Source organism: Gorilla gorilla, chromosome 16 (genome assembly GCF_029281585.2).
Source record: "Gorilla gorilla gorilla isolate KB3781 chromosome 16, NHGRI_mGorGor1-v2.1_pri, whole genome shotgun sequence".
Classification (NCBI taxonomy): domain Eukaryota; kingdom Metazoa; phylum Chordata; class Mammalia; order Primates; family Hominidae; genus Gorilla; species Gorilla gorilla.
In genome coordinates, this window is record NC_073240.2 from 84,575,859 (window position 1) to 84,600,454 (window position 24,596).

At 39.8% G+C, this 24,596-nt stretch overlaps 1 protein-coding gene and 1 pseudogene across 2 annotated transcripts in view; one reads left to right on the forward strand and one right to left on the reverse strand.

Annotated features, from left to right (window-relative positions):
* BTBD1 (BTB domain containing 1) overlaps nucleotides 1-24,596 on the reverse strand; it is a 56,819-nt gene that overhangs the window by 26,528 nt on the left and 5,695 nt on the right. For both annotated transcript variants that reach the window (XM_004056678.5, XM_019011203.4), the window contains exons 2-4: nucleotides 16,459-16,615; nucleotides 10,143-10,248; nucleotides 1,797-1,994 (exon numbers count right to left, since the gene is read on the reverse strand). In XM_004056678.5, coding sequence (XP_004056726.5) covers nucleotides 1,797-1,994; nucleotides 10,143-10,248; nucleotides 16,459-16,615 — 461 coding nt within the window. The remainder of the gene's footprint in view (nucleotides 1-1,796; nucleotides 1,995-10,142; nucleotides 10,249-16,458; nucleotides 16,616-24,596) is intronic.
* LOC101144434 (fatty acid-binding protein 5-like) lies at nucleotides 4,439-4,908 on the forward strand (annotated as a pseudogene).

The window sequence follows — 24,596 nt, forward strand, 5'->3', positions numbered from 1 at the left end:
TCATCACAGCAACGACACTGACTCAACCTGGGTGCCCATCAGTGGTAGACTGGGTAGAGAATGTGACACACACACACACACACGGACACACACACACCACAGAATACTATAAAGCCATAAAAAAGAACAAAATCATGCCTTTCGCAGCAACATGGATGCAGCTAGAAGCCATTATCTCAAGTGAGTTAATGCAGAAACAGTAAACCAAATACCATATGTTCTCACTTGTGGAAGCTAAACATTGGATACACATGGACATAAAGATGGAAACAATAAGCACTGAGGACTGTTAAAAAGGGGAAAAGAGGAAGGGACAGAAGGGGGAAAAGAGTTAAAAAACTAACTACTGGACACTATGCTCACTGCCTAAGTGATGCAATCAACTGTACCTCAAACTTCAGCATCACACAATATACACATGAAACAAATCTGCACGTTACCCCGAATTTAAAATAAAAGTTGAAATTATTTTTTAAAAAATCATGAGAGCTAGGCACAGTGGCTCATGCCTATAATCCCAGCACTTTGGGAGCCCGAGGTGGGCAGATCACCTGAGGTCAGGAGTTCAAGACCAGCTTGACAAATATGGTGAAACTCTGTCTCTACTAAAAATACAAAAATTAAGTTTGTGGTGGTGCACGCCTGTAATCCCAGCTACTCAGGAGGCTGAGGTGTGAGAATCGCTTGAACCCAGGAGGTGGACGTTGCAGTGAGCTGAGATCGCACGACCGCACTCCAGCCTGAGCAACAGAGGGAGACCCTGTCTAAAAAAAAAAAAAAAAAAAAAAAACCATGAGACTTTTCTTTCTTTTGAATCAATCTGGCCGTGATTTAAAGGCAGATAATAGTCAATTATGATATGGGTAATGAAAACAGGTCAGAAGTGGTCATGGAGACTCAAAACAGATCTGTCTGATTTTAATCAGAAGCATCGACCTTAAGAGTCAAACAGAGGCTGGGCGTGGTGGCTTACACCTGTAATCCCAGCACTTTGGGAGGCTTGAGCCCAGGAGTTCAAGACCAGCCCTGACAGGATGGTGAAATCCTGTCTCTACAAAAAAAATTTAAAAATTAGCTGAGCATGGTAGTGTGCACCTATAGTCCCTGCTATTTGGGAGGCTGAGGTGGGAGGATTGATTGAGCCTGGGAGGTGGAGGCTTCAGTGAAATGCGTTTGTGCCACGGCACTCCAGCCTGGGCAACAGAGGGAGACTCTGTCTCAAAAAAAAAAAAAAAGAAAAAAAAAAGCCAAAAAGATCTGTCATAACCTGGGGTAAGGCACTCAACCTCTCCCAACTTTACTTCTCTAACCTATACAATGTGGATAATATAATTTTGAAGGGCTTAAAATCATACACTCGCATATATGTTTGTCATGTGATTAGTACTGAATAAAAGCTTCTTTTCCTCTCTGGCGCAGGGAGACTGATAGAATTTTTTTTTTTTTTTTTTTTGAGATGGAGTCTCGTGGAATCTCGCTCTGTCGCCCGGGCTGGAATGCAACAGCATGATCTCGGCTCACTGCAACCTCCGTCTCCTGGGTTCAAGCGATTCTCCTGCCTCAGCCTCCTGAGTAGCTGAGATTACAGGTGCCCACCACCATGCCTAATTTTTTGTACTTTTAGTAGAGACGGGGTTTTACCATGTTGACAAGGCTGGTGTCGAACTCCTGTCCTCAAATGATCCACCTGCCTCGGCCTCTCGAAAGTGCTGGATTATAGGTGTGAGCCACCAGGCCCAGCCCTGACAGACTATTAAAACAGGTTCAAATAGATTTTGGTGAATTTATACCCTTACCGGCTGCAAATTCCTCAATTGTCATCAGTGGGAACCGGATTAAGGAAAGTGCTTTTCCTAGAACTTTTTGTTTATTCCCAAAAGTCACAGGTAATTGTTGTCTCTGACATTCTGCTTCTGCCCAGCGTACAACAGCTCCAAAAAGTCGACTTTCTCGAATACTGAGTGTGTCTCTCTCTAGAACTGCACAGAGTGTATCTATAGGCAAAATACAAAATAAACCCAATTAGAAATATTTTAGCTCTCTAACCAAGCAATACCAACAGACACACTTATATTGTTTTCACATCTCAACAAAAAATAGGTTAGACACTTAAAACTACAGACTTTATACTTTAAAATACTAAATAATTAAAGGACTTAAACTCCAAAGTGTTCCATAAAAATCAGTTTAACAATCAATTTATTACTTACCATACATGCAATATTAAGATACGGTACTCTCCTTATATATTTATGCCATTTATCAAGTAAACTCAACTATCCAGAATAAGATTAACAAGCCACAGAAAAAGGTTCCAATTACATAAATTCTTAAAGTCTACAGATTATAATTCATTCGTTCATTCGGTAAATATTTATTATTAAGCACTACGTGCCAGGTACTATTAGGCAATTATATATTATATAATATATATTATATATAATATATTATATATATGTATGTATATATTTTGGATATAGAGTCTCATTCTGTTGCTCAGGCTGGAGTGCAGAGGCACAATCTCGGCTCATTGCAACCTCTGCCTCCTAGGTTCAAGCAATTCTCCTGCCTCAGCCTCCTGAGTAGCTTGGATTACTGGCACGGGCCACCACACCTGGCTAATTTTTATATTTTTAGTAGAGACAGGGTTTCACCATGTTGGCCAGCCTGGTCTCAAACTTCCGACCTGAAGTGATCTGCCTGCCTCGGCCTTCCAAAGTGCTGGGATTACAGGCGTGAGCCACCGCGCCCAGCCAGCACTGATATATCACTGAACAAAAAGTTAAAAATTCCTGCCCTCATGGAGCTTACATTCTAATGAGGAGAAACAGATTAAATAAACACAAGTAAATTCGAGTATCTTAGATGATATACATTGGCAAATATGTCAGGTTAAGGAGAATCAGAAATGCAGTTTAAAATAGGAAGGGGCCAGGCATGGTGACCCATGCCAGTAGTCCCAGCAATTTAGGAGGCTGAGACAGGAGCATGGCTTGAGCCCAGGAGTTTCAGGCCAGCCTGGGCAATATAGTGAGACCCCATCACTACAAAAAAGTTTTTAAAAATTAGCCAGGCATGGTGGCATGCACTTGTAGTCTCAGCTACTCAGGAGGCTGAGACAGCAGGATCACTTGAGCCTGGGAGGTTGCAGGCTGTAGTGAGCCATGATCATGCCACTGTACTCCAGCCCAGGCAACAGAGTGAGACTGTGCCAAAAAATAATAAAATAAAATAAAATCGGGTGGTTTAGGCAGGCTTCACTTATGCCAAGACATGAAGGAAGTGGGGGAGTAAGCCAAATAGATACCTAGACGAATAGTGTTGCAGGACTAAAAGTACAAAGGCTCTCATATTAAAGTGTGCCTGGCATATCTGAGGAATGGTAAGGAGGCCAACGTGGTGGAGTGGAGTGAGCAGGAGGGAAGAGTAGCAGGCAAGGAGGCCAGAGGCTGTGGGGAGAGGGGGCAATCATGCAGCACCCTGTAGATCATTTGGCTTTTACTCTAAGCGACATGGAGAATGCCTGGAGGATTCTGAGTTGTCACATTTTATGTTCTGAAAGGATCACCCTGGCTTCTGTGTTGAGAAGAGGCTATAGTGGAGACAATATCAGTTGGAGGCTCTTGCATCGATCCAGGTCAGGGATGGTGGCCTGGACAAGGAGGGGAGCAGTGGAAGTGGTGAAAATTGATCATATTTGGAACATATTCTGAAGGAAGACTCAATTGGATTTCCTAACAGATTGGATGCGAGGTGTGATTTAAAGAGAGGAGTCAAGAATAACTGCAAGGTTTATATAGCTTATGCACTGGAGGGATGAGGGTGGCATCAACCAAGATGGGAAAGACTACAGGAGGTGCAGGTTTGGGGTGGGGAAAGAGCTGAAGTTTCATTTTAGACATACTAAGTTTGAAATTCCTATTTGACATCCAAGTATAAACGTCATGCCTGTACCTCAGGTCCTCACTCAGAACCCTTTTCCTCTTATGATAGGCAAAATTAAAATAAGCTCAGTTACTTTTAAGTTCTAACAGCCCAGAAGCAATAAGTTCAGAAGAGAAAGGGGCTTTAGAGGCTAATATACTAGAATGAAATGATAAACTGCAATCTAACAGGGATAGAGAAAAGAGGAAATTTGTGAAAAGAAGACATTAAGCACTTGAAAAGAATAGCTATCAAGGGTCTTATAGAGTTTTTTAAAAAAACAACACTTCACAGACCTGAGGGCTTCACTGTACAATAATAATGTAACTGATACTTAGTGAGCATTAATAATCACAAGAATCCTAAATTATATCCAGTACATATTGTTTAATATAGGCAGGTAAAATAAAACATTTTAGATTCTCAAAGGGTCAAAATAAATACCCCAGTTCGACAGCATGCTGCCCACGCCGACGGCAACCCTGCTTTGCATGCCCGCCTGCCCGCACCCACCATGGCCACAGTTCAGCAGCTGGGAGGAAGATGGCGCCTGGTGGACAGCAAACGCTTTGATGAATACATGAAGGAGGAGGAGTGGGAACTGCTTTGCGAAAAATGGACGCAATGGCCAAGCCAGATTGTATCATCACTTGTGATGGCAAAAACCTCACCATAAAAACTGAGAGCACTTTGAAAACACAGTTTTCTTGTACCCTGGGAGAGAAGTTTGAAGAAACCACAGCTGACGGCAGAAAAACTCAGACTGTGTGCAGCTTTGCAGATGGTGCATTGGTTCAGCATCAGGAATGGGATGGGAAGGAAAACACAATAACAAGAAAACTGAAAGATGGGAAATTAGTGGTGGACTGTGTCATGAACAATGTCGCCTGTACTCGGATCTATGAAAAAGTAGAATAAAAATTCCATCATCACTTTGGACAGGAGTTAACTAATAGAATGATCAAGCTCAGTTCAATGAGCAAATCTCCATAGTGTTTTTTTTCATTACTGTGTTCAATTATCTTTATCACAAACGTTTCACATGCAGCTATTTCAAAGTGTCTTGAATTAGGATCATCCCTTTGGTTAATAAATAAATGTGTTTGTGCTAATAAAAAAAAATAATAAATACCCCAGTTCCTAAAAAATGACACTTCTAGATGGATAGGAAAATCTCTAAAAAACCTAGATAAAATAGGCACTTCTATGAAATATCTAATAGTTATACTTTAAATTAAATTTAAATAAAAATGAGTATGCTACAGTTACAGCAGAAATCAATTAAAGCATTAAATATGATTACATTATCCATAAATACATATCAGATAAACATTTCTTTAAATACTATTCTACAATATGGGCAGGCACAGTGGCTCACTCTTGTAATCCCAGCACTTTGGGAGGCCAAGGAGAGTGATCACCTGAGGTCAGGAGTTCGAGACCACCCTGGCCAACAGGGTGAAACCCCATCTCCACAAAAAATACAAAAGTTAGCAGGGCGTGGTGGCAGGTGCCTGTGTAATCCCAGCTACTTGGGATGCTGGGGTCAGGAGAATCGCTTGAACCCGGGAGGCAGAGCTGCAGTGAGTCAAGATCACACCACTGCACTCCAGCCTGGGTGACAAGAGCAAAACTCTGCCTCAAAACAAACAAACAAACAAACAAAAAAAAACTTTTCTGCAATGGTCTACACATGTTAAGAGCCAAATATTTGCTTAATATCAAACATAAGTAATATCCTAGCAAAGGTATCATAGTCCCAAGAACACAGGAGAGGCTTAATAACATGTTAAAAGTAAACTGGTTACACATAATTTTTTTAAAAAAATCAAACTTTAGTATCTCTTATTGTAGCTGAGCAGATGAGTATAAACTATGGCACCACGAAGCCCTTTCACAAGTAAATTAAATGCAATCAATATGACACAACCATTTGATGGAAAACCAGAAGACTTTGAACCTACATGTCTCCACTTCGTATGCTAATAACTTCCGCAGAGATAAACACATAAACTTTATTACTAAAAAAAAAGCACATCATACTACCCTTGGTGTAAATTCATTTTGTGCTATCAACATGATAAATTATCTTCTTCCTTTAGCAAAAGGCTGTAAGAAACAGTATCTCTTCCTCCAGAACACATATTCAAATCCCAGAGGAGAAAAAACATCCTAAGAATATAAGACAGCTATAAAAAGCTCCTGAAGCCAGCCCTTTCTTTCAGCTCCCAGTCTTCTCTTGAATTACCAATTTTTGGGGCTAGGCATAATAGTTCACACCTGTAATCCCAGCACTTTGGGAGGCTGAGGCGGGCAGATGGCTTGAGCACAGGAGTTCGAGACCTACCTAGGCAACATGGCGAAACCCCGTCTCTACCAAAAAAAACAAAAATAATAATAATAACTTTGATAAAAAATGTTTTTTAATTAATTACCAATTTTTAACAAGTACATTTGAAACAAACTAGTCTATGGGGTAGAAAGACAAACACATAGGTCTTCTACTGGCAGATGTGTTAAAGTACGAAGTTAAAGCTGAGAACCAAATAAAGATCAGAAAAACACAGCAGATTGTTTCATAAATATTAACACAATACTGAGTTTTCAAATAAACAACTGTGAGTCAAATCAAATGACCAAATATTTATTGGCTTCTACCCTGTACAAGGCACATACTTCAAGATTCCCAGGCTCCAACGGCATGCATAATTTAAGAGCAATTTATAACGTGTAAGTTACCCAGATGCAGGCAGTAATGCTTCAAATGAGAACACACTGAAGAACAAATGAAGCATCTGACAGCCCCTAACAGGGAGGAAATCTTAGGATTAAGCAATGTCTCATTAACAACTTGGGCAGTGTTTAGGGCTCTCAAATATCCAGTACTCAACAGACACCACATGCAGGTGCTGGGGAGGAATCTGATTTAGTCCCCGTCCTTCAGTATATTATAAGCAGTGTATTATTTGTTCCCAAGGTACTGTGCAATACATCAACTAACAACAGGATGTTAGAACAGAGGAATATAACAAGTATCATGGACGAGGGTGGGGTATCAGCTCCCAAAAAATAAGTCATATGGAAGTGTTATTTTAGCCAAGATCTTAAGACTGTGTGAGAGCCAGCCAAGATGGGAAGAAAAAGCATTATTCTAGACACAGCCAGTCAGTCCAGTTAATCAACAAATATCAGCTGAACATGTACTATATTCTTCTGTCTTTGGTGCTAGTGATAGAGTTGTACACAAGACAAAGTCCCTGCCTTCAAGGAGTTTACAATTTAGGAGAGAAAAGCAAACAATCAACATATATATACAGAGACAAATACCTAGATAAGACTTGCAGAGAGCAATGTGTATTACAAGGAAAATAAATCAGAGCAAGAGTAATGGAATAGGGATTGCTTAGGGGAACACGGTATCTAATTAAGTAGGTCTGAAGTCTCAGGTCTTCTTCTTTAATCTGAGATGCCAAGATTCAGGGGAAGAAGGATCCTAATCAGAAGGAATAGCAAATACAAAAGAATGGAATATAAATAATCCTGGCCAGCGCATATGGGAATTGAATTAGGGGGAGAATGGTAGGAGACAAAGTCAGATGTAGGTAGTGGCTTCTACCTATTTACCAAAGATGTTTTCTCTTCTTCCTGGGATGTGACTGGTCTGCATCTCCTGGCTTCTCCAAAGTTAGGTGAGATCTTGCAACTGAATGGGATCAATAAAATAACAGCCAAAATGTAGGTGCTATATCAGGGTCAATGCTTTTAATCTGTGGGTATTTTCCCTATCCACACTTTCTCCCATCTGCCAGCAAAACACAGATAATAGCTAGGCTCTAGGGCATGACAGAACAACAAGAAAGAACTACCTACTGACTATAATACTCCCTTGGTCTGTTATATGAGCGTGAAATAAACTTCTGTGTCTGAGCCAGTCTGCATTTTTCGGTCTATTTCTTACCACAGCCTGACAAATACAAGGCCTGACTCCACAGGCCTTGTATTCCTATGAGCTTTTATAAGGAATTTAAATTTTATGCAAATGGCTGTGGGAAGACACTGGAAGCAAGGAAGTTATATGGGCTGATTTTTTATTTATAAAGATCATTCTGGCTGCCATGTAGAGAATGGAGTGTATGGGAGCAAGACTGGATGAAAGGAGAGACTACAAGAGACCACTGCAATTATCCAGGTGAAAGAGAATGGTGGCTTAAGACTAGGTGGTAGCCACGGATATGGTAAGTAGTGGTCAGATTGAGGATACATATTCAAAGTACAGCCATGAGCACCTGCTAATAAGACTGCATGTGGGGTATGAGAGAAAGAATAATCAAGAATAACAGGAGTTTTTAGCCCAAGCAATCAGGTTCATGGTGGTGTTGTTAAGGAAGACTGAAAACAGTTGGAAAGGAACAGAAGAGACCTAACAGACAGCGAGAGGAATCAATGGTTCTCCTTTAGCTGTTCTGTTTCAAATGCCTATAAAATCTCCAAATGAGAATGTCAAGTAGACAGTTGGGTATATGAGTTTGTAGCCCAGAAGAAGACAGGGACTGAAGATACATATTTTGGGTTATCATCATAAAGATAGTATTTAAAGCCACGGGCCTGGATTAGATCTCTCTACTCTCCTACAAGACAAAATGTACATTGTTAGCCTATCATTAGATGGTCCTCTATCACCTGGCTTTAACCTGCTTTGCACCTCCTTCCTCTTATACACTTCTTCCTGAGGTTCCACTTGCCGCTAATGCCCTCCCCTCTCCACTATCCAAACACAGTAAGTCCTCAACGTATGGGTTCTTGGAAACTGTGACTTCAAATGAAACAGTGTCTAACGAAAGCAATTTTACCATGAGCTAACTGATAGAAACAAGAGTTAAGTTCCTATGGCATATTTCTGGTCACAAAAATACCACCAAGCTTCTAAATAAAGACTCAAAGCACTTCTAAATTGAACAGTGAAATAAATGTGAGCTATACATACATTTAAGAAAGATTAATATAGACAAGAAAGAGAATCATTTACCCAATTTTTGGTGAATCAGTGAGTGACAGTGGTCACAGTGGTGGTGGGTTAAATCCAGGAATAAACGTTTACAAAGTGAAAATTTTGAGGAGGACCTCCCACACAACGCAGTTCAAAAGCAAATAACATAGTGGACTTGCCAAGCGCTTTCATACTATGTCATTTATCATCAAACATTTGTATGATTATCATATACTTTACAAATTTTTACTTGATAAATCATTTTCCAATCCACTTATTCCAGTTCAGAGTCTCAGGTGGCCAGAGCTTATCCCAATGGCTTGGTATAGGCAGGAACCAATCCCACACAGTACATCATTTCATCACAGGGCACACTCACACACACTCTCATTCAGACTGAGGCCATTTCGACACACCAAAGAACCTAAATGCACATCTTTGGGATGTGAGAGGAAACTAGAGTGCCTGGAGAAAACCACGAAGATACAGGAGAACATGTAAACCCTATAGATCGTGGCCCCCGCCAGGCGTCCATTTTTTTCTTATCAACATTATAATGAAACGACATTATTCAAGGACCTACTGTGCTATCTGTTCTTTAAGGCTCGTATCAGAACCTCCTCTGTCAAAATTTTCCTAACACTACTGCAATCTGAAGTAATCGCTCCATTTTCCTGATTTGCATAGTAACTATTTTCTACATATCTAATTTAGAAAAGACAGAAATCACATTTTACCATATGTCCTTTGTTTTTTTTTTTAATTTTAAGTTCAGGGGTACATGTGCAGGTTTGTCACAGAGGTAAACTTGTGTCATCGGGGTTTGCTGTACCGACTATTTCATCACCCAGGTATTAATGCCCTCTCTTCTATTAGCGTTTTAAATCTTAATTTTCAAATATTTGTTCTTTGATTCTCCAATTAGACGTTTCCTTAACAAGACAACTCATCTCTTACTCTTTTTTATATTTCCTATGGACCCTAGAATAATGCCATGCATATGATGGGCATTCAATGAATATTTATTTGATTTGAAATCTTTTAACAGGCAATGAGCTAGTTAAGACTTTTAGAAATATTTTCACCAAAACAAAAAAAAGCAAAACTCTTAGAGAGACTTCAATCATTTGGGAAAGCCACTGATTTAAAAATAGCCCCTTCTCCAACAAGGCTGACAAGTAAGGCATTAACTGTACTTAAAATGTAACAATTTACCTCATAGTGAACTTACCTATATCAATATCAGTAAACCCTTCTGCACTTATTGCATCCATTGTGCTTTTGTCTATTGTATCTAGACAAAGACTAGCAAGCTGAGGTTCATCAAATAATCGAGCCTAAACATATAAAGAGATAGTTATTTAACTTTCATAGTTATTTTACCTTCAGACTGTACATATTTGAAATTAATATTGTCAACAGTTATAATTGCTAATTATGTAAAAATATCTACTTAAAATACACGCGATAATGTCTACATATTCTTAAAACTTTTCATTCTACAATCAGAAATGAAAAGCTAAAAATACAAATGCCCTGCTAAGAACAAATTCACATTACCAATACCAATCCTGTTATTTTTATGTGCTTGTGCTTGTGTGTGTGTGTGTGTATGTGTACAGCCTATATTCTTATACATTACTTATTCTGATCCTTAATGAACCCTTTATGTTAAATAAGGCTTACATTATTATCCCATTTTCAGAGGTTTGGAGAGGTACAGTGACTTGCCTAAGATCATCTAGTTAAGTATGTTGCAAAGCTAGTACTTAAATCTTATAGTCTTTTCACTAATTATAATATCAATTGTCAAGCACAACAGTACAAATATCAGATTTTCTCTTCCATTGCCTGTTTTGATTTTGAGGAGAGAACAGGGTACTAGAATTTTAGAGCATGACAGCTCTGGAAACCTAAGCAAAATTAGGTCTAACAACACAAGAACAAATACATAAAATTCACATGACGGAATATTATACAACAATGAGAATGAACAATCTACAACTACACAAACCAATATAAATGAACCACACAAACCTAATGATGAGCAAAAAAGCCAGAATATATAATGAGCAAGAATATGTACTGTAGAATTCCAGAAGAACTAATTTTGGCTTTAAGATGTTAGAAGTCAAGCTTACAATATGTGCTTTATCAATACATATGTTATAACCCTCCCCCACAAAAAAAAACAACAACAGTTTATAAGCAGGAGGAGTCCAAGTTAAACTCAAGGAAGATTTTTAAAAAGCTGAAACACTGAAAAAGGAGGTATGATGATAGGCATGCCAATGACCAACCTTTCATTCTGGCCTGGGGTTAGTTCTCTTCACATTTTAGAGGATGGGCAAACACTAAATGCCCAAAGGTATTTATGTTGGCTTGGGCAGAAACCTTCTGAGAATACTGCCAATTAGTTAACCATATCATAAATGACACTAATTATTTGGCATGATGATGACTCTTCATTTAATTTTAAAGTAAAATTCATTTTAAAGTATTCAATAATTCAGATACTACTGAACAACTGATAAATATCTAAACAATTATGTGTTTTATGGGGGAGAAAAGAAAACATTAAACACACTGGCTTTAAATTTTTTAAATTTAAGTATATTTTAAAAATTATATATATATATTTTAAGTTTAAAACATTTACATATAACATAAAATATGTATAGAATACGCGAATGTTTGAAAATGCACTTCCTAGATTATACACTGAGCCTGTTTACAATAATTTGCTTTGTCAAATTTTAAATAAATTTTAGCACTAAATAAAAAATTTGTATTAATAAATATTAAATCTATCTCATGCAATTTTCCGTCAAACTATTTTTCATTTGGAATTTCCTTATTTTTTTTTTAACTGTACCTTTTTTGTTTAGACACACAAATACTTTGGAATTTCAAATTTATAGAAAAGTTGAAAAGATAGTGCAATGAAAACCCATATACCCTTTATCCAGATTTATCTAAATATTATTTAACATTTTGCCTCATTTATTAATTTTTTTCCATATATATACACACACACACACACACACACACACACACACCTATCTGGGAGGAGAGACTAAACTATTTGAGAGTAAGTTGCACACATCATGGCCTTTTACTCTCTTTTTTGGTGACAAGGTCTCACTGTCACCTAGGCTGGAGTGCAGTGGCACAATCTCGGCTTACTGCAACCTCCACCTCCCAGGTTCAAGGGATTCACCTGCCTCAGCCTCCTGAGTAGCTGGGACCACAGGCGCCTGCCACCACACCCACCTAATCTTTGAATTTTTAATAGAGACAGGGTTTCGCCATGTTGGCCAGGCTGGTCTCCAACTCTTGACCTCAAGCGATCCACCTGCCCAAAGTGTTGGGATTACAAGCATGGGCCACCGTGCTTGGCTTTTGTATTTTTTAATAGAGACAAGGTTTCACCATGTTGCGCAGGCTGGGCTCCAACTTCTGGGCTCAAGCAATCCACCCACCTCGGCCTCCCAAAGTGCTGGGATTTTTGGTGTGAGCCACCAGGTTTGAAGGGCTTTTACTCTTAAATTTCCTAAGATTAAGGATATTCTCTTACATAATCATAGTAATTAATTTTGATAAATTTAACATCAATACAGTATCTTTACCTAATCCACTGGCTGTATTTCAGTTTTGTCACTTGCCCCAACAACGTTTTTTAATAACATTTTTCGTTCTACTACGGCATTTAGTCTAGGATCACAGTTATACATTTTCAAGTTATGAAGCAGTACATTTTTATAAAGTGAAATTCTAATATCAACAGATTTTTTTTTTTTTTTTTTTTTTGAGATGGAGTCTCGCTCTGTCGCCCAGGCTGGAGTGCAGTGGCGTGATCTCGGCTCATTGCAAGCTCCGCCTCCCGGGTTCACGCCATTCTACTGCCTCAGCCTCCCGAGTAGCTGGGACTACAGGCGCCCACCACCTCGCCCGGCTAATTTTTTTTTTTAATTTTTATTTTTAGTAGAGACGGGGTTTCACTGTGTTAGCCAGGATGGTCTCGATCTCCTGACCCCGTGATCTGCCCACCTTCGCCTCCCAAAGTGCTGGGAGGTGTGAGCCACCACTCCCAGCCTCAAAAGACATTTTAATTGGCCAAGTCAACTATATTTTTAGTTGGTGTTCATATAAAAATTGATCTTTCACTCTAGGAAAAACAATTTTCTATAAAAATTATCTTATTCAGGGTAGCAAATGTCTGTCACTCCTTACACAGGCAATATCAAATTTCCTATGGAATCTACTGCTGCTATTTAGGGTAAAATAAATTTTCTCAAAACGGACTTTGACTTTGGCATTCTCTTTGATAACACTTCATAAAAAGTGTTTTTCCCTCTATAAATCATGCTGGTACAGTATACTGGCACTTTGCTTTAGAGAGAAGCTGGCAAAGGCCCTCTTAAGTAAATGAACATGCTCAGTTCAAATGACTCACTTGGCAGGAACAAGAAGTTTCACATGACAATTTATGGGCTAATTCACATGACCCCACCAGTGAAAAATGTAATACTGGAATCTCAGACCAATAAGATACTGAAAAGTTTTTTTTTTCTCATAGTGACACCTGTTAATCCTTGCTACCCAACATGTACTCCAGAAACACTGGTGTCATCTGAATGCCTGTTAGAAATGTACTCTGAGGCCCTATTCTGGCCCTACTGAACCAGTATCTGCATTTTAATTGCCAAAGTTTAGTTTATTGGTTTCTGAATTTATATCTCACCTTTAAAATAAAAGTAGTTAAGTGATCGTCTCTACATGCATTAAAACTCCTTGGACAATAAAGAATCTTATGAATATCAACTTATTTATTAGATTTTAATGACAAATTCAAAAGATGAAAAAATACAGAGATATCACTTATTAGTTATATGACTTTGGTTAAGTTACTTCACCTCTCTGTGCCTCAATTTCCTTACTTAAAAATGGTGATAATAAGAAAACCTTTACTTTGAAAACCCACACCTCATAAAGTTATTGTGAGGATTAAATGAATTAATGTACACAAAGTGCTGAGAAAGGTGCCTGGCATACAATCATCTCCCAGTACATTCTGCTATTATCAGTATCACTAAACCTTCACAACTATCGATTTTAGGTGAGACCTTAGTTTTACCACTGCTGTCTAGTGTAATAAGACGTTAACTTCTGTAAGCTTCCATTTTTCATCTTTAAAAAGAGGATAAGGAGATAATAGGCGAGGCACAGTGGCTCACGCCTATAATCCCACCACTTTGGGAGGCCAAGGCGGGTGGATCACTTGAGGTCAGGAGTTCGAGACCAGCTTGGCCAACATGGGGAAACTCCATTCCTACCAAAATAAAAAAATTAGCCAGGCGTGGTGGTACGCACTGGTAATCCCAGCTACTCGGGTGGCTGAGGCAGGAGAATCGCTTGAACCCAAGAGGTGGAGGTTGCAGTGAGCCAAACTGCACCACTGCACTCCAGGCTGGGCAACAGAGTTAGAATCTGCCTCAAAAAAAAGAGAAAAAAGAAAAAAAGGGACAATAATATTAAACTACATCACAGCATCATAGTGAGGAGTAAGTGCCATAATATATGTAAAGGGGATAGCTTGGGGTCTGGCATACGTGGAGTTCTATAATTATGTCCAAGAAGAGGTGACATCAGAATGTTCTTTCTTCTGTAACTACAAATACCTCATGAGAGAAGATGTTTTTAAAAGGTACCAAACATTTTTTTTTTTTTTTTTTTTTTGAGACGGAGTTTCGCTCTGTCGCCAGGCTGGAATGCAGTGGTGTGATCTATGCTCACTGCAAACTCTGCCTCCCAGGTTCAAGCGATTCTCCTGCCTCAGCCTCCCGAGTAGCTGGGACTACAGGCACGTGCCATCACGCCCAGTTAATTTTTGTATTTTTAGTAGAGACGGGGTTTCACCATGTTGGCCAGGATGGTCTCGATCTCTTGGCCTCGTGATCTGCCCGCCTCGGCCTCCCAAAGTGCTGGGATTACAGGCATGAGCCACCGCGCCCGGCTGGTACCAAACATTTTCTAAATGATAGAATGAACACTGAACTGGAAAACAAGAGCTCTGGGCCATGGCCCTACCTAGCCTATGAGGGTTTGGAAAGGCAGTTAATTACCCCAGGTTTTAATTTTCCCATTTGTAAAATGAGAGGGTTGAGCTAGGGGTCATCAATAATTATTTCCAGTACTAATGTCAAATGGGATATTTTATCACCTTAGAATTTTAAAAACAATTTTTACATAGAATTACAACATTGTCTAAAAAGAAAAAAACTGTTGATATACAAAGTATAAAGCTCAGATTACACACATATAACAAATGCTAAATACTATATGTTAAGGACTGGTTAAAGGTTCCACAGTTGTGTTCAGTTTGTAAAAATTCATTAGACTATACACTTAGAATACATGTACTTTCTTTTTTTGAGACAGCGTTTCCCTCTGTCACCCAAGCTGGACTGCAATGGCGCAATCTCGGCTCACTGCAACCTCCACCTCCCAAGCTCAAACTATTCTCCTGCCTCAGCCTCCCAAGTAGCCGGGGTTACAGGCATGTGCCACCATGCTCGGCTAATTTTTGTATTTTTAGTAGAGACTGGGTTTTGCCTTGTTGGCCAGGCTGGTCTCTAACTATTGGCCTCAAGTGATCCGCCCACCTGGCCTCCCAAAGTGCTGGGATTACAGGCTTGAGCCACCTTGCCCAGCCACAATCTATGTAGTTTTCTATATGGATCCTATACTTAGTGAAAACTTAAAAATGTCAGAAAAAGAATATTTCACATAAACCTAAAACTTTAACTCCTCCAGGAGTAGATCAGCAAGTTTCCAGATTACAGGTCCAAAGATCATTAATTTTAGAACTTTTCAGAACTTGAAATATTCCATCTTTATTCCAGATCCAGCAAAATTTGAGAACAAAGACATTCATAAAATTTCATGCTATCATACTCTCAATCATAAGTAGAAACAATACTGGATCTCAATCTCAACTCCAATTCTAAATAGTTGTCTAACCTTGAGTCACAACACCCCACTTATATATATAAGGCTTTAGCTTCTTCACCTATATGATTCAGCACCGTATTAACTCTAACATGCTTTTTTTTGTGATGGAGTCTCGCTCTGTCTCCCAGGGTGTCTGCCCCGCCACCCCAATTCAAGCGATTCTTCTGCCTCAGCCTCTTGAGTAGCTGGGATTACAAGCTCGCGCCACCACAGCTGGCTAATTTTTGTATTTTTAGTAGAGACGGGGTCATGCTGGCCAGGCTGGTCTTGAACTCCTGACCTCAAGTGATCTACCCACTTCAGCATTCCAGAGTCTTGGAATTACAGGTGTGAACCACCATCCATGGCCTCTAATACACTTTTCAATTCTAAAATCTTAGATATCTGACATGTTTCCCTGATTTGTATTATAAAAATCATTTTATATACTTTAAAATTATAATCTAGAATTCTCCAGGAAATATTAAATGCCCATATATAGTTTACTCAATTTTAAAACTACAATGATACATACCTTAGCTACATTTACTTACCTGAGTAAGTAACATAAAGGCATTATCTGCCCTAAGATGTTTGGTGAGAAATTCTACACAGTGTGCTTCCAAGGCTGGGACTGCGTATTTCTTGGCAGTATAAAGAGTGGTCATAACTGTTTCTGGACCAATTTGAACTTCATCTGAATATAGAAATCTGGAAAGCAATTGGCATATTTGCAGAGATGGTCAGTAATGTTTTAGATAAGCAATCCATCACAGTTAAATTTCTGAGGAGTATTTACTTATATTTTTATTTTATGTTTTCATCCATCCATCCATCCATCCATCTACCCACCCACCCACCCACCCAGCCATCCATTCATCCATCCATCCATCGACAGGGTCTTGATCGATTCCAGGCTGGAGCGCATGGCTCACTGCAGCTTCAACCTCTCTGGCTCAAGCCATCCTCCCACCTCAGCTCCCTAAGTAGCTGGCACTACAAGTTTGCACTATCACACCTGGCTAATTTTTTATTTTTTGTAGAGACAGGTTTCACCATATTGCCCAGACTGGTCTTGATCTCCTAGGCTCAAGCTATCCTCCCACCTCAGCCTCCCAAAGTGCTGGGAGAATATTTTAAAACGTAATGAGCAAACTGAAAAATAATCTGAAATCTGTATCACGACACAGAGGCATAAGAATGATATAATGGACTTTGGGGACTCATGGGGGGAAGGGTGGGAGAGGAGTGAGGGATAAAAGACTACATACTGGGTACAGTGTACACTGCTCGGGTGACAAGTGCACCAAAATTTCAGAAATCACCACTAAAGCGCTTATCCATGTAATCAAAAACCACCTGTTCCTAAAAAACTATTGAAATAAAAATAAATCTGCATCAGCCTTTGCAATCTACAGGGCATTTGCACGTACATCATCTCATTTTATTCTTACTGAATCCTGAGGATTATTAATATTATTACTTAATCATGAGACAAATCTATGTCTCCAAGCCATCCTCAGAGTTCTTTCTAGCACCCCACTGCTCCTTAGGACAAAAGTGGTTCACTTATCTTTCCCTCATCAAAAGATGTCCACTTAAGTAAATCTGCAGGTGGCTAAAGTCGCATCTCTATATGTTAAAATATTCATTGATTTCTTGATAATAGTACCTTCTTATTCTGGGCATCTTTTAACCTTTCACTGTTATCCCAGAATTAGCATAATGACCACAGATTAGAGTACTGGGGCTTGGGAGGAATAAAGCAACTTAATACTATATTAAATGACTCCATCTTGCTATGTACTTCGTAGTATTTAGGTCCAATTTTTCTCTAAAAATATTATCTAGCAGCCCAATGTTGCCTTCCTCCTAGTTCACTGCTTCTAACTGGTAGGTCGAGAGATAAATCAGCTTTATAGAACTGAGAAAAATGAGGGAGGGTGAGCATCAGGATAAATAGCTAATGCATGCTGGGCTTAATGCCCAGGTGACAGGTTGACAGGTGCAGCAAACCACATTGCCACATGTTTACCTACGTAACAAACCTGCACATCCTGCATCCTGCACATGTACCCCGGAACTTAAAATAAAATTTAAAAAAAACAGGCCGAGCATGGTGGCTCACGCCTGTAATCTCAACACTTTGGGAGGCTGAGGTGGATCACCTGAGGTCACGAGTTCGAGATCAGCCTGGTCAACAACGCAAAACCCAGTCTATTAAAAATACAAAAATTAGCCGGGCGTGGTGGTGTATGCCCGTAATCCCAGCTACTCGGGAGGCTGAGGCAGGAGAATCGTTTTAATCTGGGAGGCACAGGTTGCTGTGAGTCAAGATCGTGCCACTGCATGGTGGCATGGGCAACAGAGCTAGACTCCATCTCAAAAATAAATAAATAATAAAATAAAATAATAAAAAAAATGAGAAAAAGCTAAGATTCTCAGTGAAGACCTGGGTGGTTCTTGTTAAACTATACTTGAACTTGTACATATCACTTTTAGGCCCCATTTTGTGGCTCCTCAGAGACCCTTGTGCTTACTGCCCAGTTCTCAGCTACACTTAAGATAGCTGAGGCTCCTGGAGAAGTATGGCATTAAGAACCATTATTTCGGCCAGGCGCGGTGGCTCACACCTGTAATCCCAGCACTTTAGGAGGCCAAGGTGGGCGGATCACAAGGTGAGGAGATTGAGATCATCCTGGCCGACATGTGAAACGCCATCTCTACTAAAAATACAAAAATTAGCCAGTTGTGGTGGCGCACACCTGTAATCCCAGCTGCTCGGGAGACTGAGGCAGAAGAATCGCTTGAACCTGGGAGGCAGAGATTGTAGTGAGCCAAGATTGCGCTACTGCACTCCAGTCTGGCAACAGAGTGAGACTCCTTCTCAAAAAAAAAAAAAAAAAAGAACCATTATTTCTTTTTTTTTCCTTTTTTTTGAGACGGAGTTTCACTCTTGTTGCCCAGGCTGGAGTGTAATGGCGTGATCTCGGCTCACTGCAACTTCCACCTCCCAGGTTCAAACAATTCTCCTACCTTAGCCTCCTGAGTGGCGCCCGCCACCACACCTAGCTAATTTTTTGTACTTTTAGTAGAGACGGGGCTTCATTATGTTGGACAGGCTGGTCTTGAACTCCTGACCTCAGGTGATCCACCAGCCTTGGCCTCCCAAAGTGGTAGGATTATAGGTGTGAGCCACAGTGCCTGGCCTTTTTTTTTTTTTTTTGAGACAGAGTCTTGTTCTGTCGCCCAGGCTAGAGTCCACTGGTGTGATCTCTGCTCCCTGCAACCTTTACCTCCTGGGTACAAGAGCTTCTCCTGCCTCAGCCTCCTGAGTAGCTGGGATTACAGGAGTATGCCACCATGCCCGGCTAATTTTTGTATTTTTAGTAGAGACGGGGTTTCACCATGTTGGCTAGGCTGGTCCTGAACTCCTGACCTCAGGACCACCTTGGCCTCCCAAAGTGCTGGGATGACAGCTGTGAGCCACTGCGCCCGGCAAGAACCATTATTTCATTTTGGTGATACTTAAAGACATAAGAACACTTTAGAAAAAAAATTTTTTTTCAAATCATTTGCCTGGAAGACTCAGACCCAGGTAGCTTTAGATATGCACTCCCAGAACACTTACTACATTTGTATTTCCAGGACCCAAGTTGTAAAATACAGGTTTAAGAAAACCCATTATCTTCTTTCAGAATACTCTTATTACACTGAGGTGAGTGATGACAGTTAAGTTCTATTTCATGTCCCTACCTTCTACCTTTCAATTTCCTCATTTTATTCCTATGGCCATAATCACAATGCACAATGAAAACGCTAGCCTGTTACGTCCCCCTCACTCCCCACCCTAACCAAATCCTGGCACTCCTCTGATCAGTTATCTTTACAACTATCTCAAGTGGAGGTATACTCCCCTATATCTAATTTTCAAAGGCAAGGGTGCTGTATTTCAGGATCACACTGTTCTTACATACTTTTTTCCCCTGAACACTCCTTTTAGAGACTCCTCAGTCAACTGTATCACCCTCATAATGCTCACTTGACATTATGTAGCAAACTCTGTGATGAATACAGGGAATTAAAAGCTAAGTAAGGCACAGTCCCTCATGGCCAAAGAGAGGGCAATGAATAAAACCAGAGAGAAAGCTACCATTTGTTGAGTGTCTGCCGTATGACAAATGCCAATTCATTTAATCCTCTCACATAGAAGGAAGGTGCTATTCCCTGCATTTTAATAAGAAAACCAAGGCTGAGGAAACAGGAGAGCTGTTTACCATAACACACCATTTCAGGGCTTCTGACTGTTTTCAGTGCCATACAGTAAGGCCAAGAGGAAATAGACTGCTTGGGTTTGAGCTTGTTTTGTCACTTGCTAGCCATGTGACTTATTATCAATGCCTGCCTCTCTAAAAAGATGAGAATAAGAGCACCTACTTCATAATGTGGTTGTGAGGATTAACATAAATTAAAACACAAAGCATTTTGAATAATGCCTGACAAAAAAAATTGCCTCAGTAAATATTAGCTATTTATCTGTATGTTGTCTCATATTTTTTATCATTATTTCCCTCTGCATTTTGGAAGATTTCCTTGCCATTATCTTCTGGTGCCTTCCTATTTTTCTCTACAGCAATCACATTTAAATTTCTAAGAATGCTTGCTTCTTTCTTGATCGTTCCTTTTTTCTCCACAGCACCATGTGCTGGTTTTACGAACGCAAAAACTTTCTGAAGTCTCCAAGATGACATTAACCAAAGTTTTAAAAGTTCGCTGTTGTGTTTCTCTTGGTCTCTGTCATTCACGTTCTGCTTTTCCTTATATGTCAGATGATTAAACTCCGTCTCCAACTTCACTATTCTAAGCAGCTGGTCTGTTTTCAAGATAATACTATCTCCAAAACAGAAATGTTGGCTGGGAGCTCTGTGTATGTGGGAGGCTTGCTGACTGGCACCTGGCATTAGAGTGGGAAGCCGGCCCTAGGGCAGGGACCCCTCAAAGCCATTGGAAGAGAGCTTAACCCTGGGGTCCCAAAGCCATACCCAGCAGTCCCAGTTCTTCTCAGGCAGTTTGTTCAATTTATCTCAAAAAGCCTGTCCATTGTCATGGACAGCTGGCTAAGGGGATGGTCTATACACAGGCTTTAAATTAATTTCCATGTTTTAGCACTACCTTCTCATTTCCACCCTCCTTACTTCCAACTGCTAGCCAAGAACTTTGTTGGGGTTCTGCCAGGAAAGGCGCTCCAGCTCCGCTGCAGCTTTGAAAGCTCTGGATTCTGGGCTCCAGATTCATCTACTCTAGTTCATCCATCAACCAGCTTCCAACTTCTCTGTCCCTTTCTACTCTGTTGGCCCTTCCAACCTCTCTTTTTCTCTTCATTGTAATGGACTTACTATTTTTTAAAAATTTCTTAATAGTCATTTTAATTGAGAGAGAGAGAATGCTAACAGCATGCTCAATTCCCTTCTTAAACTAGAAAACTATGAAATTTTTGTTTTAGGCCAGGCACGGTGGCTCATGCCTGTCATCCCAGCTATCTGGGAGGTTGAGGCAGGAGACTCACTTGAATCTGGGAGGCGGAGGCTGCAGGGAGCGGAGATCGCACCACTGCACTCTAGCCTGGCCAACAAAGTGAGACTTTAAAAAAAATTTTTTTAATTAAAAAAAAAGAAATTTTTGTTTGAAGGACAAGGTAGCAGTCTAGAAGTCTTTACATGCTTGACTTTATGTATTTTTGTCAGGTAAAAATTACTAGAGTTGTAAAACAGAGCAGCAATGTGAGGCCTTTATCACCATTTGCCCTTGAGTAGATTCACACTTAACAGGACAAGTGCCGCAAACCTATACATGGTTCTATGAGAATCTATAAATGCGGGCTTTGACTTAGGAAGATGTGGAAAAGGTTTGTAGAGAAATTTCTGCTTGAGATTAGATCTAAAGATTAAAAGGACGGTGGGAAGTACACTCCAGGAACAAGAGAGAATCAAGTTTGTAGATTATTTTGTGTGAGATCTCCCATTCAAATTGCTTTTATCAAATTATACTTCAGTAATATACTTTTGCTTTCTATCAAGGAACATTTTTTAAAACAAGTATGTATCTGAAGACACAGATTGAAGACACTTCATTACAGCAATGTCTTCTGTATGAGGGGATCTCATCAGGATTTTTTTAAAAACTCATCTAATTATCAGATTTGTGCATCTCCTAAGTAGTTGCCTTGTTCTTAACCTATAAATAATTACGTCCACCCAGGTTTCTCTTTTTGCATTAGCTGCTCAGATAATTAAAACAAAGTTGGCCGGGCGTGGTGGCTCATACCTGTAATCCCAGCACTTTGGGAGGCAAAAGCAGGTGGATCACCTGAGGTCAGGAGTTCAAGATCAGCCTGCCCAACCTGGTGAAACCCCGACTCTACTAAAAATACAAAAATTAGCCGGCATGGTGGCGGGCGCCTGTAATCCCAGCTACTCAGGAGGCTGAGGCAGGAGAATCACTTGAACCCGGGCAGCAGTGGTTGCAGTTAGCTGAGATCACGCCATTGTACTCCAGCCTGGGCGACAGAGCAAGACTCCGTCTCAAAAACAACAACAACAACAACAACAACAACAACAACAACAACAACAACAACAAAAGTTTATAGCTTATACATTTTGTTTGTTTTTGAGACAGGGTCTCATTGTCACTCCAGGTGGAGAGTGGTGGCACGATCATAGCTCACTATATCCTCAAATTCCTGGGCTCAGGTGAATCTCCTGCTTCAGCCTCCAGAGTAACTAACACTACAGGCACATGCCACTAGGCTCAGCTCATTTTTTTTTATGCTTTATGTTTTTGTAGAGACAGGTCTTGCTATATTTCCCAGGCTAGTTTCAAACTCCTGGCCTCAAGCAATCCTCCCGCCTCAGCCTCCCCAAGTGCTGGGATTATAGGCCTGAGCCACTGTACCCAGCTTGACAGCATACATTTTTCTATTAGCTTCACCCTTGACTCTAGTTTATTTCTTACCCTTGTGTTTCTTATAAGGCATTTTAAGTTCTTTTGGGTGCACTGCAAATTAAAAATAAATACTGGACAATAAACAGTAAGAAAAGGATCTCTGTGTATCTTATATTTTTAATTTATTTCTTAAACAGTACCAGGCACATTATGGGCATGTGTTTAAGTCTCAATAAATACACGTTAATTGACTAGACAATTCAGCATAGGTTTCTATGTAACATCGAAAGGGAAAATATTTTCATTTCTAACAAAAAAAAGTTACTTAAAAATCCAAGAATCCTCTTGGTTCATATGTATACATTTCCTTTACATTCTATTTAATTATTAGAGTTTTTATAATATTTTTAAAAAAACTAAGCCAAGGTTTTTAAAATGTAAAGATTAAACATGACATTACCACAATTCTTCGTATTTTAAAGTGACCATTTAAGCTCTCATATACAACCTCTAAGGACGAGAGCACAGAAAAATTATTACATGTCCTCAAATTAGTCCTATTTTTCCCCCCAAATTAATAATTTTCAAAAAAAAAAAAACTTAGGTTATATTTAATCTAACTAAAAATTTAAAGCCGGGCACGGTAGCTCACACCTGTAATCCCAGCACTTTGGGAGGCCGAGGCAGGCGGATCACCTGGGGTCAGGAGTTTGAGACCAGCCTGGCCAATATGGTAAAACCCCATCTCTACTAAAAATACAAAAATTAGCCAGGCGTGGTGGCACACACCTGTAATCCCAGCTATTCGGGAGGCTAAGCCAGGAGAATTGCTTGAACCCAGCAGGCGGAGGTTGGGTAAGCCAAGATCGCGCCACTGTACTCCAGCCTGGGTGACAGAGTGAAACTCTATCCCAAAAAATAAAATAAAATAAAATAAAATAAAATACATTTTAAAAGCCTAAGGTGAATACTTGATTTTATATAAGAATGATCACAAGATATGTGTAAGAAACTTTGTATCACTACTTATCTGTTCATTTTACTCAAAAACGTTTATTGAGGGACTATATAGCAGGCACTGTAATAGTGCTAGAGATAAAAATATGGGTAAGATAGCTTTGCCCATAAAAACCTTACACAGTCAGTCATGCATTACTTAATGATGGGGATACATTCTAAGAAAGGCATTGTTCGGCAATTTCATCATCATGCAAACATCATAGACTGCACTCACATAAATCTCAATGGTATAGCCTACTACGCACCTAAGCTATGTGGTATAGACTATTGCTTCTGGGCTACAAACCACTACAGGATGTTACTGTACTGAATACTATAGGCAACTTTAAAACAATGGTGAGTATTGTGTATCTAAACATAGAAAATGCACAGTAAAAATACCGTATTATAATCTTATGGGTCCACCATCTTATTTGCAGTCCACTGTTCACCAAAATGCCATTATGCAGCACACAACTATAGTCTGGTACTGAAATGATAAAAAAGTAATGTCCTAATAACAGAAGTATATATTAGGCACTCATATCTAATAACTAATCTCTAATGATGGCCCCAAGAAATCATGCTTTCTTGTGTTCATGCCCTTACATAGATCTGTCCCATGATGAATCTGGGTTGTCCCTGTGTGAGCCCCTTGAACCAACAGATTGTGGCAGAGTGACATTGCACCAGTCTGAGACCTACACCTTAAGGATGCCTGGCAGCTCCTGCTTTTGTGTTCCTCGGAGTC